Consider the following 13,940-nt stretch of genomic DNA (forward strand, 5'->3'; position numbering starts at 1 on the left):
GAGGCAGGTGAGTCGCTATGACTTTGAGGCCAGCCTGATCTACAAAGTGAGTCCAGGACAGCCAAGATAACATAGAGAAACCCTATCTCGAAAAAACAACAAACAAACAAACAAAAAACCCCAAACCCTCCCCCCCAAATAATAATAAAACAAAAAGAAAAAACAAAACAAAACAAGCTCACAATGACCTCGCAGAGAAACTTTGAGGTGGAGGATGCATGCACTAAGACCCCTCTCCCCTCCTCTTTTTGGCCTATGATTGGCTGTCAGATAGGCAAAACTAATCATTGCCTATGGCACACATAGTACATGTTAATTCTGCTTGTTTCTCCTTGTGAGGAATGAAATCCAGGTTGCCCAACATGCTAGTCCAGCTATTGAGCCACACCCAGCCCCTGCTTATTAATTCTCAAATCTAATCCAGTATCTCTGCAGCTTCCTTTGGAAAACCAGAGGCATGTCAGGGTCATCTTTGGGTGTTAGCATGTCATGCCAGCTTATGCTGTTAACATGTCATGTTTAGCTTGGGGTGTTAGCATATCACGCCAGTTTATGCTGTTAGCATGTCAGGTTCGGCTTGGGGTGTTAGCATGTCATGCCAGCTTATGCTGTTAGCATGTCAGGTTCGGCTTGGGGTGTTAGCATGTCACGCCAGCTTATGCTGTTAACATGTTAGGTTAGTATGTCAGGTTCAACTTGGGGTGTTAGCATGCCAAGTTCAGCTTGGGATGTTAGCATGTCAGGTTAGCATGTCATGTCAGCTTATGTTGTTAGCATGTCAGGTTCAGAGCAGTGTCTTGGAGCAAGGCTGGAAACACATTCTTTCTGGAACATGTCGAGAAAGATTCTGGTGGAGGAAATGCAGACAGGAACCATGGGGCGTTTTCTTCTGTGATGACAGCTGCCATCTGCCATCGGTTTCTGCTTGTGTGTTGAAGCTATCCCAGCAAGTTTAGTGGCTTATGGGTGTCACTTCTCCATGGTAGAGCAGAAAAATTGGGGCCACCTAACAACCATCTAGGGTACTGCCTAGGGCACTGGAATCATGTGGTAATATTTACTTACCAGGGTCACTGGGCCACTTGTGACTATCATGAAGCACTGGCCGTATGGCCCTGGTATGGCTGGATGATCTTTCATGTTCGGAATTGTCAGAGCCCCAAGGGGCATCATTGCTGGGCTGTGCAGGTTCTGTGGATTCACTGAGAGTGGAAGAATCCCTTGTAAAATCCCAGTGGTGAGGGGAGCTGGTGACTGGGACAGGGCCTGGCCTTCTGGTTATTGCTGGCCTTACTTTGGGACAGTTTTTTTTATTTCTTCACCCACCCTACCCATGCATTCAATCAAATGCTCGTTCATCCTGTAGATGTTTAGCAGAACTTAACTTATTTAGAATGTTCAGCATAGTGGAGTTCTCTCTCTCTGGACCATGCTGAGTCCTGCCTGGCAGCTTCTCTGCTATGCTGTTGTCACATGCTCGAGGCGCTTCCACTGTCTTTTATGGGAAAGCACTTGGGCCTTTATAGGTCAAGCATTCTTTGCTCTACTCCTGGTGTCCAGTGGCTCCTGGTGTGCCCACAGTGCTCCCCTTCAGCCTGATAGCTTAGCTATGTTCCTGTACCTTGATAACGCTCTCTGACAAAAGCAGGGAGGAAGGGCTAATTCTGGACAGCGAGGGGGGACAGATGCAAGAAAGAGTGTTTTCTGGCTTATAGTTCAAGGACATAGTCTGTTATGGCTGGGAAATCACAGCAGCAGGGGTTTGAAGTAGCTGGTCACATCACACCCACAGTCAGAAGGCAGAGTGATGAATACATGCTCCTGTTCAGCTTCCTTTCCAAGGATCACAGTATGGTCCAGGATCCCAGCAAGGGAGTGACGCCACCCACAGCGGGTAGGTCTTCCCATCTCAGTTAATATAATCAAGGTAGTTTTTCACAGGTGCACTGAAAGGTGCCTCCTAGGTGACTCTAGATAACTGTCTAGTTGGTGACACTAACCACCAGACCTGACCAGTGAAGGTGGCAGTGACAGTAGTGACATTATTGCTCCCCACCTAAAAACAACAGAACCCACTTATTTCTTGCCAGCGCATCTTGAACGTGAGAAGCAAAAATATTTAAAGTGTGCAGTACAGTGCAGTTAGTCGGGAGGCCCTGAGTGGCAACTGACAGACAGAGCCCATGCCAGGCTGAGTACCAGGCAGGAGAGAAGAGGTGGTGCGTAAGGTGAGTAGAAGGTCAGGTGGCAGGTGATGATGCGATTCCGTTCCTTGGCAGGTGTGATTTGTGATAGTTTGCTCAGGAGTTTTCTCTGTGGCTTACAAAGTTGGACTTTTGATACTATAAGTATTTGCTCCCCAGGATAAAATTTGTGATGTTACCCATGTCATGACTTGAGGACTAAAATTGCGCACTAGGAGTTAGCCTCAGACGTAAGTGTGTGCTTGGTCGCAGCCACTGACGAGTGCAAATGTTCTGTCTGTCTGCTGACCTGTCTTCCTGTTCTCCCATCTTGATCCCGAGATACCTGGTGGCCTTCCCCACTCACAAGGATGCTCAGTGCACTGCAGAGGATGTCCTATGGGAGGGGGTGAGAGCAATCTGTTGGCCTCAGTTTTCTTATGTTTACAGTGAACTGACCATTTGCTTGAAAGCAAACACATTTTTGGTATTCTGTACTGGCACAGTCTAAGCCAGTGGTTCTCAATATGTGGGTCACAACCCTTTTTGGCGGGGGTCAAAGAACCCTTTCACAGGGGTCACCAAGACCATCAGAAAACACAGATATTTACGTTATGACTCAATAGCAGTAGCAAAATTACAGTTATGAAGTAGCAGTGAAAGTAATTTTTTGGTTGGGCGTCACCACATCGTGAGGAGCTGTCTTAAAGGGTCATGGCATTAGGAATACTGAGAACCGCTGGCTTAGGCCCTCGCTGTTACACATTTTAAAGACAGCTGATCTCACACTGCAGGAGAGTTTTAAGTCACTTTCTTGACTAAGATAGCATAGGTCTCTTTTCGGGCAAAGCACTAAGGTTCCCTCGGGTGTAGCCATTCAGCTGCTGTGTTCCAAGTGACCAGTGTTGACCAGTGCAGAATTTCAGCTCCATGTGAGCCTCCCAGACATAACTTTTCATTTGTTCTCTATGAACCTATGGCAGTAACAGTTTGATTTCTATATGTAAGGTCAAGTGAGTCACACAGATAATTCTTCTTAAATATTATAGTCTGAGGTCTGTGTTAGGGGCTGCGGACTTAGCTCACTGGCAGAGCGCTTGAACGGGATGTGCAAGGCCTGAATTGTACCCCAAGCACTACCAAGAAGAGGGGGTATTACGTGTGTGAGTGTGTGCATGAGTGCATGTAAAATCCCAGCACTTGGGAGGCAGAGACAGGAGGATCAGTTCAGTTGCTGTGTCGGCTATGTAGCAAGTTTGAGGCCAGCCTGAGCTCGTCTTAGTAAAAAATAAAATCTATGTTTTCACATATACTGGGCGTCTATCAGTTTAATTTGATAAAACTTGAAGATCAAATTGTGTTTAATTGTGTGACGTGACAGTGAAGTGTAGCCTGTCTTTTTATTCCCCGTGTTTCTAGCATAAATAGGGAGCCATCTTTAATTCAGTCAGATTTAGCTTTACCAGGATGTTGCTGGGGGCTTCCCTTGATGTTGGTAGGACCAAGAAAGTCTGAGGAACTTAACTAAGTGTCTCTTCCAGGGGAAGGTGTGTTTTCTGGTGAATCTGAACTTCAGCCAGATTTTCCTAGATTTTTCTCTTCTGTTCTTGACATGGGCAGCTGGGTTAGAACCTTCCTTCTGCACGTTCTAGTCTTGTGTGGTTGGCATTGGTCTGTGTATCTGACCCCTTGTTTCCCTGCCTGGTGTCCAGGGGTCCTGTATGCATATCTGAGGCTGAGTAAGAAGGTTCTGTTCTGTTCTGTTCTGTTCTGTTCTGTTCTGTTCTTGGCCAGCACAGGGATTTCATTCTTTTTGAAGCTGGAAGTGGACCTGTCAGCTTACTTGCCTTTCATACGCCCCATCCTGCCCTACCCTCCTTCCAGCAAACTTGTAGAACTTTCTGCTTCTCCCTGCAGCAGCAGAAGTGGCTTTCAGAAAAGCCCAGATTGTACCACACCAAGGGCCAGGCAGGCCCTGCTAGTTGCCCTGCACCCAATTTCACTTTCACGAGAGTGGAGATGGAGGGATTGGAATTCTTCCCATTTGCTGAGGGTTGGTTTTGGTTTTTGGTTTTTGTTTTGTTTTGTTTTGTCTCAACTCCGAGCAACCATTGGGACTTTGACAGGGCAGTGGCCACTGATGAGTAGAAACTACCTCCCCTTTCATCAACCAAAGAGGAGACAGGCTTTGGAGTGCTCGGGAACTTGCAGGGGAGCATGGCCGGGCTGGACCCAGCCTCCCATCTCATGCTTTAGTTTCATACTCCTGCCAACCACTCTCATTCAAGAAACTGACCTGACTTCCTAGCCTGGCTTTGTTGCTGTGTCACAAGAAGCAGTCGTATCGGCGGCCAACACATCTCTGGTTGATTGGCCAGGCTCTCTGTATTGAAGGCATGTGGCAGTTAGCCACGTACGGACGGTACCAACAGCCCTGTGCCACTAGTGGGTTGTTGCCCCGTTGAGTACTGGGATTGCTGTCTATAGTGATACATATGTAGAGGAACACGCCTGCCCCGGAGCTCCAGCCACAGGACTCCTGGTTTCAGCCTCCACCCTTTTATATCTCTGGTTTCTTGAATACCCAGACTGACAGGATTAAAGCAAGAATGATGAGAGGTGCTGGGGATGGAGGAATTGGTAAAGCACTTCCTATTTAAAGCACTTCCTAGAGTAAGTGCATGTTCATGTGTGACCAAGTGCCTGGTCAAAGCAGCTTAGGGGAAGACAGGGTTAATTTTGCCTTGCAGTTTAAAGGGTTGCAATCCATCAAGGCTGAGGGGGTGGGGAGAGGTGGTCACTGGAGCCTGGGGCAGCTGGCCACACTGCACCTGTAGTCAGAAAGCTGAGAGAGGTGGGTACTGGTACTCAGCTCATGTTTCCCTTTTATTCATCCATGAGCTGCAGTCCTGAATGATGCCGCCCACAGGCAAGATCTGCACTGTTAACCGTTTCTTGAAAACACCTTCATGGGCACATCCAGGTGTCTGTTTCCATTGATTCTAGGTCTTAAGTTGAGAATGGAGATTAACAAGACAGAGCTTTGGGAGCCTTCTCTGGTGAGGTGATGGGGAGTGAAAGTGAGGAAAGTGGGGTTGGTACATCCACATGTCCCAGCACCACCCACTGGACCTGGCTGGGCTTGCTGCCCTTCTGTGGCCCTCAGAGCTGCACGTACATCAGGCTTCTTCCTTAATGAGCAGAAATCAGTGGCCCAGTTCTTTTTCTGCTGAGGTGTAGAACATGGCATTTGAAGGCAGCAGCAGAGAGGCAAGGCTTGGGCTGTGCTGCTTGCTGCATCTGTCAGTCAGGTTGACGTCTGCTCCACAGTTACAGGGTTTACCGCCATGCCTTTGAAAGATTCTAGATGCAGCTCGCAGTTTAGAGAAGTCACAGCCATGGGCAGCGCGGATCTAGCTCCTTTTGTGAAAGCATCCAGCCCGGATAGATGCTCAAGCCATGGTCTCCACATGGAGGTGAAGTCTGTGCAGCACAGCGGTTTTATTAGGTCCCTAGCAGAACGGCGATCTGAGGAGCCAGGTGCAGTGTGTGTGTGCAGTGTACACACACACACACACACACACACACACACACACACACACACACACGGGTTGGGGGAGTGAGAGGGGGGAGGAGAGCGCACACACACACATGCACGTGCTCTGGGTTCCCACTATGTTGGGCTGCCCACCTGGGTGAGGTGCAGACCTTCTGGCCCTGTGTGTGTTGGTCATAAACGGTTGCTCTTTCATTGTCTTCGGCTGGCACCCTCCTCCTGCTGCCGCTTTTGTGGTTTATTTTTTTCTCCAGTCTGGTTCTACTCTTGGTTTCAAGAAGTTGAAATCAATGGCTTTATATTCCGAGTTCTAAATTCAGCCACATAAACACTTTGGGCCTGGACTGAGGGTTTGGCATGGACTTGAGGCTGCTATTTTAGATATGCCAGAAGCCTTCTTGGAAGTTGTTTGCTGTGGGCTCTTCTCCATTTAGGCTGTGAGCTTGGGATCTCAGCCTGCTCAGATTGGGGTGCTGGGAGCATTGGGGGAGAGATTCATGACATCTGTAACCATGGAAAAATCTGCCCAGATGGTTTTAAGGCGTTGGTCACTTTGGTGAGAGTCTAGCTCTGTCTGGGGCCCTGAGTGCTGGGTCTGCCCAGCTTGCAGCTTGCTATAGAGCTGTCAAATCCAGTGACAGGCCAGCTTTCTACCTATGGATGCTAAGGTCATTTTTATTCTGAGATTGAAGAGGATGTACTTTTTTTTTTTTTTTTTTTTTTTTTAATGTTCTGTGGCTGGGCTGTATATATTGGAAGACCATGGCAGTCGGCCGGCCGTGTACTGACTGCACGGAGAGCCCTGGGCAGTGGATTGTCATCCACTGAGTAGTGGAATTACCATCTATAGAGACGCATATGTAGATGTATAGACAGCTATAGCGTGAAGCCTCTCAGGTGGGCATCCTGTTGCAGACCTAAGTTCAAGCCAGTCACGTGGATGTAGGATGTGCCCTTACCTAGCCAGGCTATGAGGAAACCATGGCTGGCATATCAGGTGTACAGTGACCAGATGACTGTTTATTGGCATGTGAATACAGTAGGGTCACATGTATGTAACGGGCACTGGACTGCAGATGCTCAGGAAGACACAGTAGATTCTTATTGTTCTGGGTTCATCACATTTGCAGAGGAGCTATGGGGCCCCAAGCTTCTCTCTTTCCATGTTCCCCTATTCTGAATATGTCCTCACTGCATAGATTGCTTTCACTCTACTCACGGGGAGGAAACGCAGACAGTGAGGTAAGATAGACCTGGAGATTAACCTTTTCCAGTGTATACAGACATTCAGTGTATTGTGAGTTTTGTCAAAGGAGCACCCACCCAATTGCTGGCTACAGGTGGAGCGAGTTACCAGAAACCACAAAGACTTTTCAAGAGACTGAACCAGCGAGTCAGAATAACCCAGACCCCAAGGATGCATTTTAAGCTTGGTTTTGACTGTGGATGTATTTATAGCCCAAACTGAGGGTGCTCCCTGCTGAGGAGCCTCCATGCAGGGGTACTGGCCTAGCCCCTGCAGCTGCTCCTGCTTTGCTCCCAACAGGAGAGCCTTGCCACGAGCTTCCACCTGTCCCCCGACTCCAACAGGTACCTGCTCTCTGCCCACTCTCCGCTCGCCCAGGATTCTGAGGGTTCTTCCTCTTCAGCTCTGCACCCTTCACTTGTTTCTTCTGTCCTCCATAACCCAGGCTCACAGCAGAGCAGAATGCAACTCTTAGCTCATCTTCCCCTCCTTGCCATCCTGCGCCCTCCTTTCCCACCTTAGCCCCAGCACCTGCCCTCCCCCTCCCCAGCTTAAATGACAGCCCTGTATAAGCCACCCCCGACCAGCCCACTCCTCAACTAGCCCCCTTCTCATCTGCCATACTGTCGTTTTCTCTACAGCTTTTTAGCACTGGGTGGCACAACACTCCTTTGACCCATGCTTCTCAAAGATGGTTACAGGCCTGGTGTTGGTTGTGGGTATCACTAATCGAGGGTGTGTGTGCGGGGAAGGCGGGGGGAGGAGTTGGTTCTAGAAACATTGAGTGAATGGCGCCCCTTGCTCTGGATGGGACGAGGGCACTAGTGGAGTTGCCAGATGCCCATGTGTAGGAGAGATGAGCCTTCCTGATATTTATGTGCCGGGAAGGTCTGTGCCTGTCAGGCTCAACTGTTCATAGCCTCATTCTTGCCTGGGGTGCACCCTGGTAGAGGTGCTCTGTAAGTGCCCTGCAGCAGTTTCCGTGGAGGAGGCCAGTTCCTCGGGAGGCCGGCACTGAGCAGAATGGCACACAGGACACCTTCTAAAGGCCTTCTTCTCTCCACCTTTTCCCCTGGGGGTTGGTCTAACTACAGGCTGGGAAGAAGGCTGCTCTAGGCTACAATTTGGTCTCCTTGGAAGGTTTAGGAACTGCTGGTGGGCTGAGGAGCTGAGATGGTGAGTTGCTTCAGTTGAGGTAAGGTGCCCAGGCCTTTACTCATTAATAACCTCTGGTTGGACCCTCTCAGGGTCATGCCTTGAGCTGCAAGGGCAGTTTAGGAAGGAGGAGGTGCCGGCCTCAGTCAGCCAACACCTCTGCAGCCAGACACTTGAAAGACTTGGTCATGAAGGGGATTGCAGGGACCATTGCTTACCACACTCATCTGACTGTGTTGTCTAAACTCGATTCGAAGAGCCTGGTCCAGTGGAGCTGTTAGTCCAGTAGGAGGCTGGGTACGTCAGGTGGGATAGTTAATTGCAGGCTGATTTCAGCTGCTCTTAATCCGTGCACAGAAAACCACATTCTGCCCCAAATGGGACTTGATTATTCTGGCAAAAATGAAGCTCTTATAAGTTGGTTCCGTGGTAGTTTGTGGCTTTTTTAATGGAAAATCATGGCGTGTTCAATGTCCTTTTAGTTTTGAAAGCATATTGTAGGCTTTTTATATAAAAGCAGTGGGCATCGAACCACCTGAGTTAGGATGCCGTGCTGTGTGTGTGTGCTCACCTGTCCTCAAGTTCATTCAGAGAGTTCATTCATTCATGTTCAATCTTGACCATAAATGGTTATCTTGTGCTTCCCAGGGTCATTTGCCTCATAGAGACCTTTTGGGGGTGTGTCCTGCTGACACTGAGGGCCTCACCTTGTTTGTATACAGACAGGAGATGCTCATCTTCTCTCCTGGGTAAGTTACATATGAGTAAAAGGCAAGCATGTCCCAGGCTGGAAGCACCCATATCCAGGGTGAGGTGGGTGCCAGAGCACATAATGAATCTTCCTTCCTGGCTTAGCGTGAATTGCAATGACAGGAATCCCTGGTGGGAGCTTTGGCCGTAGCCCCTCTCTTGGATGTTGCGTTGCTTTGGGTTGGATACAAGCTTTCAGTGATGGGAGGGAGATGCTGAGCCCCTCCCCATAGCTGGTGATGTGTATATTAAATGGTCTTGTATTAATTTAACAGTTGAAAAGATCTTTCAAAGCAGGTAAGGACCTTTGACCCTTGTGGTGTGAGGAATGAGTGGTAGAGAAATAACGTAGACCTTTCCCACACATTTTCTTTGTAATTATGCTTTTCAGCATTTTCAATGTAAGGCTGACCTCATCTGGCACAGGGGTTTGCAGCCTCAGCCACCCAGTGGAATCTTTGTGGTCCTCCAGGCTCCCGGCTACAAAAGTACTTTATTGCCCATTCCTAGAAAAGTAGTGGATCCTCCTGAATGGAGACAGGACTGAAGTCTGTAAAGGTCATTAATTGGGAAAACCAAGTCTTGCAAGTCCCACCCCTCAGCGGCAGCCTCCATGGCTCCTTGGCTATTCCTCAGCCTTCCTTTGCATCGTTCATACTCTGCTCAGTTAAAATACTTGGTAGACAGACTGAGCGCAGGTTGCACATGTCTGTGACCCAGTTTTCGTGTTCCATATGTTACACCAAATTTATTTTGGAACCTTATCTGTAAAAAGCCTGAGTTTCCTCAGGGTTATGCCCAAGTGTACATAACTGTCAGGCAGAGTTTGTACTGTGTCACTTAGATACAGCCACCCAGGGTGTGGCGCTGGTGCACCTTGCGGGGGGGCGGGGAAAGTGGCAAACGGTGACAGTAAGGGCAGCAGTTTTAGAGACCCTCCAGGTACGTTACATTACTAGAACACAGAGCCCAGAGCGGCTAAGCTGAGCAGAGTGTAGTGACTGCCTGTGTCACCTTTCTGGTGCTGTGATAAAGCACCATGACCAGAATCAGTTTATGGAAGACAGAGTATTTTTGGCTCATGGTTTCAGAGGGATCAGAGTCTGTCAGCAGGGGGAAGGCATGGCAGCAAGCTACAGGCATGGTGGCAGGAACATGAAGCTGAGAGGGCACATCTTTAACGGTAAACATGGAACAGAAAGAAAACTGGAAATGCCAGGGTATTTTCCTATAACCCCCCCAGAAGAGCATCATCCACTAGGACCAAGTGCTGTTCAGGTTTGGAACACGGGTTGCAAGTGAGACCTGTGTGCAGTAAGGCGCCAGGAAGGTAGTGGTCTCTTGCTTGTGGCGCCAGGGTAGCAACAGATCTTTCGGAAGCCTGGGAGTGATCAGTTAGGGACACCCCAGCTCTTAGGTGGCCTTGTGGCCCGTGGAAATGCAATGCCCTTTGTTCTGCTCCTCAGAAAGAGCTGGGGATGCAGTGTTTTCCTCCCTGGGGATATGTAGCCTGCCCAGGGAGGATGCTCACAGCAAATGCTTTCATCACCTGGCTGACGGCAGTAAGATGAGAACTTGATGGAATGAGGGCGCAAGCTTCAGGGCTGCCAATATTTCCACTCAGAATATTTCAGCCCCTGCTCACCCAGCAGACATCTTTCTCAAGGAAATGTGGAGTGTGTGGATGTATCGAGCCACACATAGGATGCTGCGATTGTTGTCCCTGGCTTCCCTCGGCTTGTGGGCCGACCTCCGTTTTCACATTTTGAGGGAAAGTTTTCTCATTTCCAATCTCACACCCATGTTGTCTACTTCCCTTGTCAGAAATCTCAAGCTGTTCCTCATATGCATGGAGCCTTAGGCAGCACTCCTGGAACTCAGTTCTTTCTAAGCAGGGGTGCCCTGAGGAAAAGGTCACTAAAGGCAATCATATGTTGCTTGAGTCAGTTCTGTGAGTCCTTGAGGTTACACCCTGGCTGGTGCCTTTTGACTTGGAGAAGGGGCCTCTTCACACCAGTCTCTACTGAGCAGTGTCTTGAGCTGCATCAAGGCTGGGGGGGAAAGTGCTTGGGATTGAGGTTGTGGTGTAGCCATGCCCGCAGGGGTGGGCAGGCATGATGGTCTCTTGGTGACCTGACATTTGTCACTCTTCAAAGAAAAGATTTCCTTGATGGGGAAAGAGAGTGTCAAGGATATGGGGGAACGAGCCACCTTGGTTGTGAATCTGGGGTTACTTAGGAGCAACTGGAACTAAGAGGGGAGCCTGGCAATCAGCTAGTATACCCTTGCGGTCTGTGTTTCCTCATGGGGTTACTCTACTGGCAATAGGGTTTTGATAGGAAATTGAGTCATGCTATTACACGCAGTTCTGGAAGCTGTTGCTGCCTGGATATCAGTCACTGTTCTGCAAAGCTCTTACTCCTCTGTAGACAGTCTCCTTTCTCAGCAAGGCTCTGGCAGGAACCTGGCTTTCCCCGCCTCCTGGTCTCTGGGTAGACCTGCTCTCTTTTCTCTGTTGTTCTGTTTCCTATTTTAGGCCTTCACAAATGTTCTCAGGTTTAGAAAAAAAAAAAAAAAATTCACGTCTCTTGCTAAAAAGAGTGCATTTCCAAAAGCCGTTGTGGAATTTAAGGTTCCAAGAGCATCCCAGTCCCCGAAACAGTGTTTCTTGTTCAGTTTTTAAAAATTTTTCTTCTGCTTCTCACCTACAGTGTTATCATGAGTTGTGAATGCAGCTTGCATCTATGATCCCTGGAACTAAACAACATGGGCGCAGGGAGCCTGAAATCACTGTAGTGACCCCGCAGACTAGATCCCAGTATACACTTCAGGGACCTTGGCTGTGTCCACCAACCAAAAGATGCAGTTAGGATTCTGGAGCAATAAAGAACATTAATAAGCCATTTGCTCAAGGCCTTGAGGCCCCAGGAAGTCACCCAGTAGAGCCATGGCATTGAAGGCATCCTTTAAAAACGTGCCATTCGTAGCCAGGCTCCTCCAGGCGTCAGTCAGCCACCTTGCTTGTTCTCTGGTCCTGCCAGCCTGCATCACACCCAGCTTTATTCAATGGTAGGCCATTGAGCTTGGGCCTCCTACATGTTTAATAAGCAAGCCCACAGGTATCTGTGACTGGCTCTGCCCTGCTGGGAAGCTCCTTGGAAAGTGTGTGCAGACATGTTCTGTTATTCTAGAAGCAGGTAGTTGTTCTGGAGACTGACCGAGGCAGAGATGTGGCCTGCTCCGGCCTCCTCTCCCTGCTGGGATGAGGAAGTTTCTAGGCAGGCACTGCATAGCGTGGATTTCCATTGCTCTCCATGGCACAAGGCTCAGGCACTGAAAAGCCACGCAGAGGAAGGTGACAAGATTGAGGTGCAGATGCCTTTGACAAAAGCACCTGTCGCTTTTCGTCTAGTCTTGAGTACGGCAGCTTTGTCTTCCAACTGGGCAGCAGTTTTTAAAGAAAGGTTTCTTAATGAAAGCTGTGTTAATTCTTTAGTGCCTCCCCCTTATATTAAGTCAACTATTTTATTAACCGAGCTGCCACAGAAATTTACATTCTGAAAAGATGCCACGCAATGCCACAGCACTTTCGTTATGGATGTGTCTTGTCTTCCGTAGGTTCTGCAGGCCACCCAGGCCCTCCTGATTCAGTTTCCCTGAGCAGAGGCCTCCCTCTTGGCGACTCATCTCCTTAGGCATTGGGGTTTCTGTCAGTGCAGGGCCAGTGACACTTAGCCTGTGGTGGTTGCAGCATCATTGGTGTCAGGGGCTGTGTTCCTGGTTGCTTCCTCTAAGTACCTCCCACCTTGCACTTGAACAGCAGCTCACAGTGGAGCATCAGGCTATTGTCCCCAGCCCCACACATGAGGCCTCCTGAGAATGATGACCAACTTGGTCTTAAATGTGCTGTGAGGGACTTTTGCTTTTTGGACAACTGTAACAGGAGTCAGTGTTTGAGGGAGACGCTAAAGAGTGAATTACATTAGAAAGAGATGTGCAACCCGAGGCTGGCCTGTGGTGGGCACTACCTCAGGCTGGCTGTCTTTTATGACTGAAAATGGCACATGGGGGTGTGTGAAAGTCATGTGAGCTGGGCCATGGACATCGGTTGTGGGGTTGTAAGGTGTGAGTCAGGCTGAGGGATAAGCACCACTGCTCAGTCCCTCATGACTGAGGGACTCCTTGTCTTTTTGACATATCCCAGACCACCCTGGCTGAATCACCTCTGGTTTCTCTCTGAGAATCCAAATAGTCTGCACCTTGCGCTCTAGCAATCAGTTCTAGTTATCATGTATATCCTTTTGGGGGAGGGGCGGGGTGAATGTCCTTTTTTTTTTTTTTTTTCCTTTTTTTTTTTTTTTTTTTTTTTTTTTTTTTTTTTTTTTGCGAGGGCGGGGTGTGTGAGATTTCAGAAAGTAACTATTTCACTAGAGTAAGAAAAGATAAAAAGCTGGCTTGATACAAGGTCATCAGGCTGCTGCACAGTGATGAGGATCGAGGCAGCCATTAGGTCTGCTGTGGACGTGAGAAAGGCCTGGAGCTTGGAAGGAATGGACATCATGAGAGGCCTTCAGCATTGCTGGGTTGGGGTGCGCATTACACACCACAGCCCTGAGACCTGAGTGTGTGAACACGGGCAAGTCGTGACCTCCAGGGTAGGGGAAACATGGGAGGCTGGTATGACCCCTCTTCAACAGTCCCCACTACCAAAAAAAGTGATGCTTAGGGATCATTTTGATTTGCCTTGAGTTGTGACACGTCACCTCACATTTCCCATCCTTTATTACAGATGCTTTTGTGAACAGCCAGGAATGGACACTCAGCCGATCTGTACCGGAGCTCAAAGTGGTGAGTGGCGCTTCTGGTGTGTTAGAGGGAAGGGGCTAGAGATAAGCAGGGGTGAGTGTGCAGGCTTGCCCACACCAAGGTCTAGTTCCTGGTCCTGGGGTCTGATGGCGGGGCATGCTCTGCCTGGGGTGTGTGTACCTGAGAAAGGCCGTCACGGACAATGAGAAGACAGCCATGCGTGTGCTTGGAAGAGCCGTAACAG

The 13,940-nt window shown here is 49.0% G+C and overlaps 1 protein-coding gene across 11 annotated transcripts in view; it reads left to right on the forward strand.

The window, feature by feature from the left end:
• Agap1 (ArfGAP with GTPase domain, ankyrin repeat and PH domain 1) overlaps positions 1-13,940 on the forward strand; it is a 430,070-nt gene that overhangs the window by 130,312 nt on the left and 285,818 nt on the right. For all 11 annotated transcript variants that reach the window (XM_051154307.1, XM_051154308.1, XM_051154309.1 and 8 more), the window contains exon 2: positions 13,680-13,738. In XM_051154307.1, the coding sequence (XP_051010264.1) occupies positions 13,680-13,738 (59 nt within the window). The remainder of the gene's footprint in view (positions 1-13,679; positions 13,739-13,940) is intronic.

This window comes from Acomys russatus, chromosome 12 (assembly GCF_903995435.1).
Source record: "Acomys russatus chromosome 12, mAcoRus1.1, whole genome shotgun sequence".
NCBI classification, from domain to species: domain Eukaryota; kingdom Metazoa; phylum Chordata; class Mammalia; order Rodentia; family Muridae; genus Acomys; species Acomys russatus.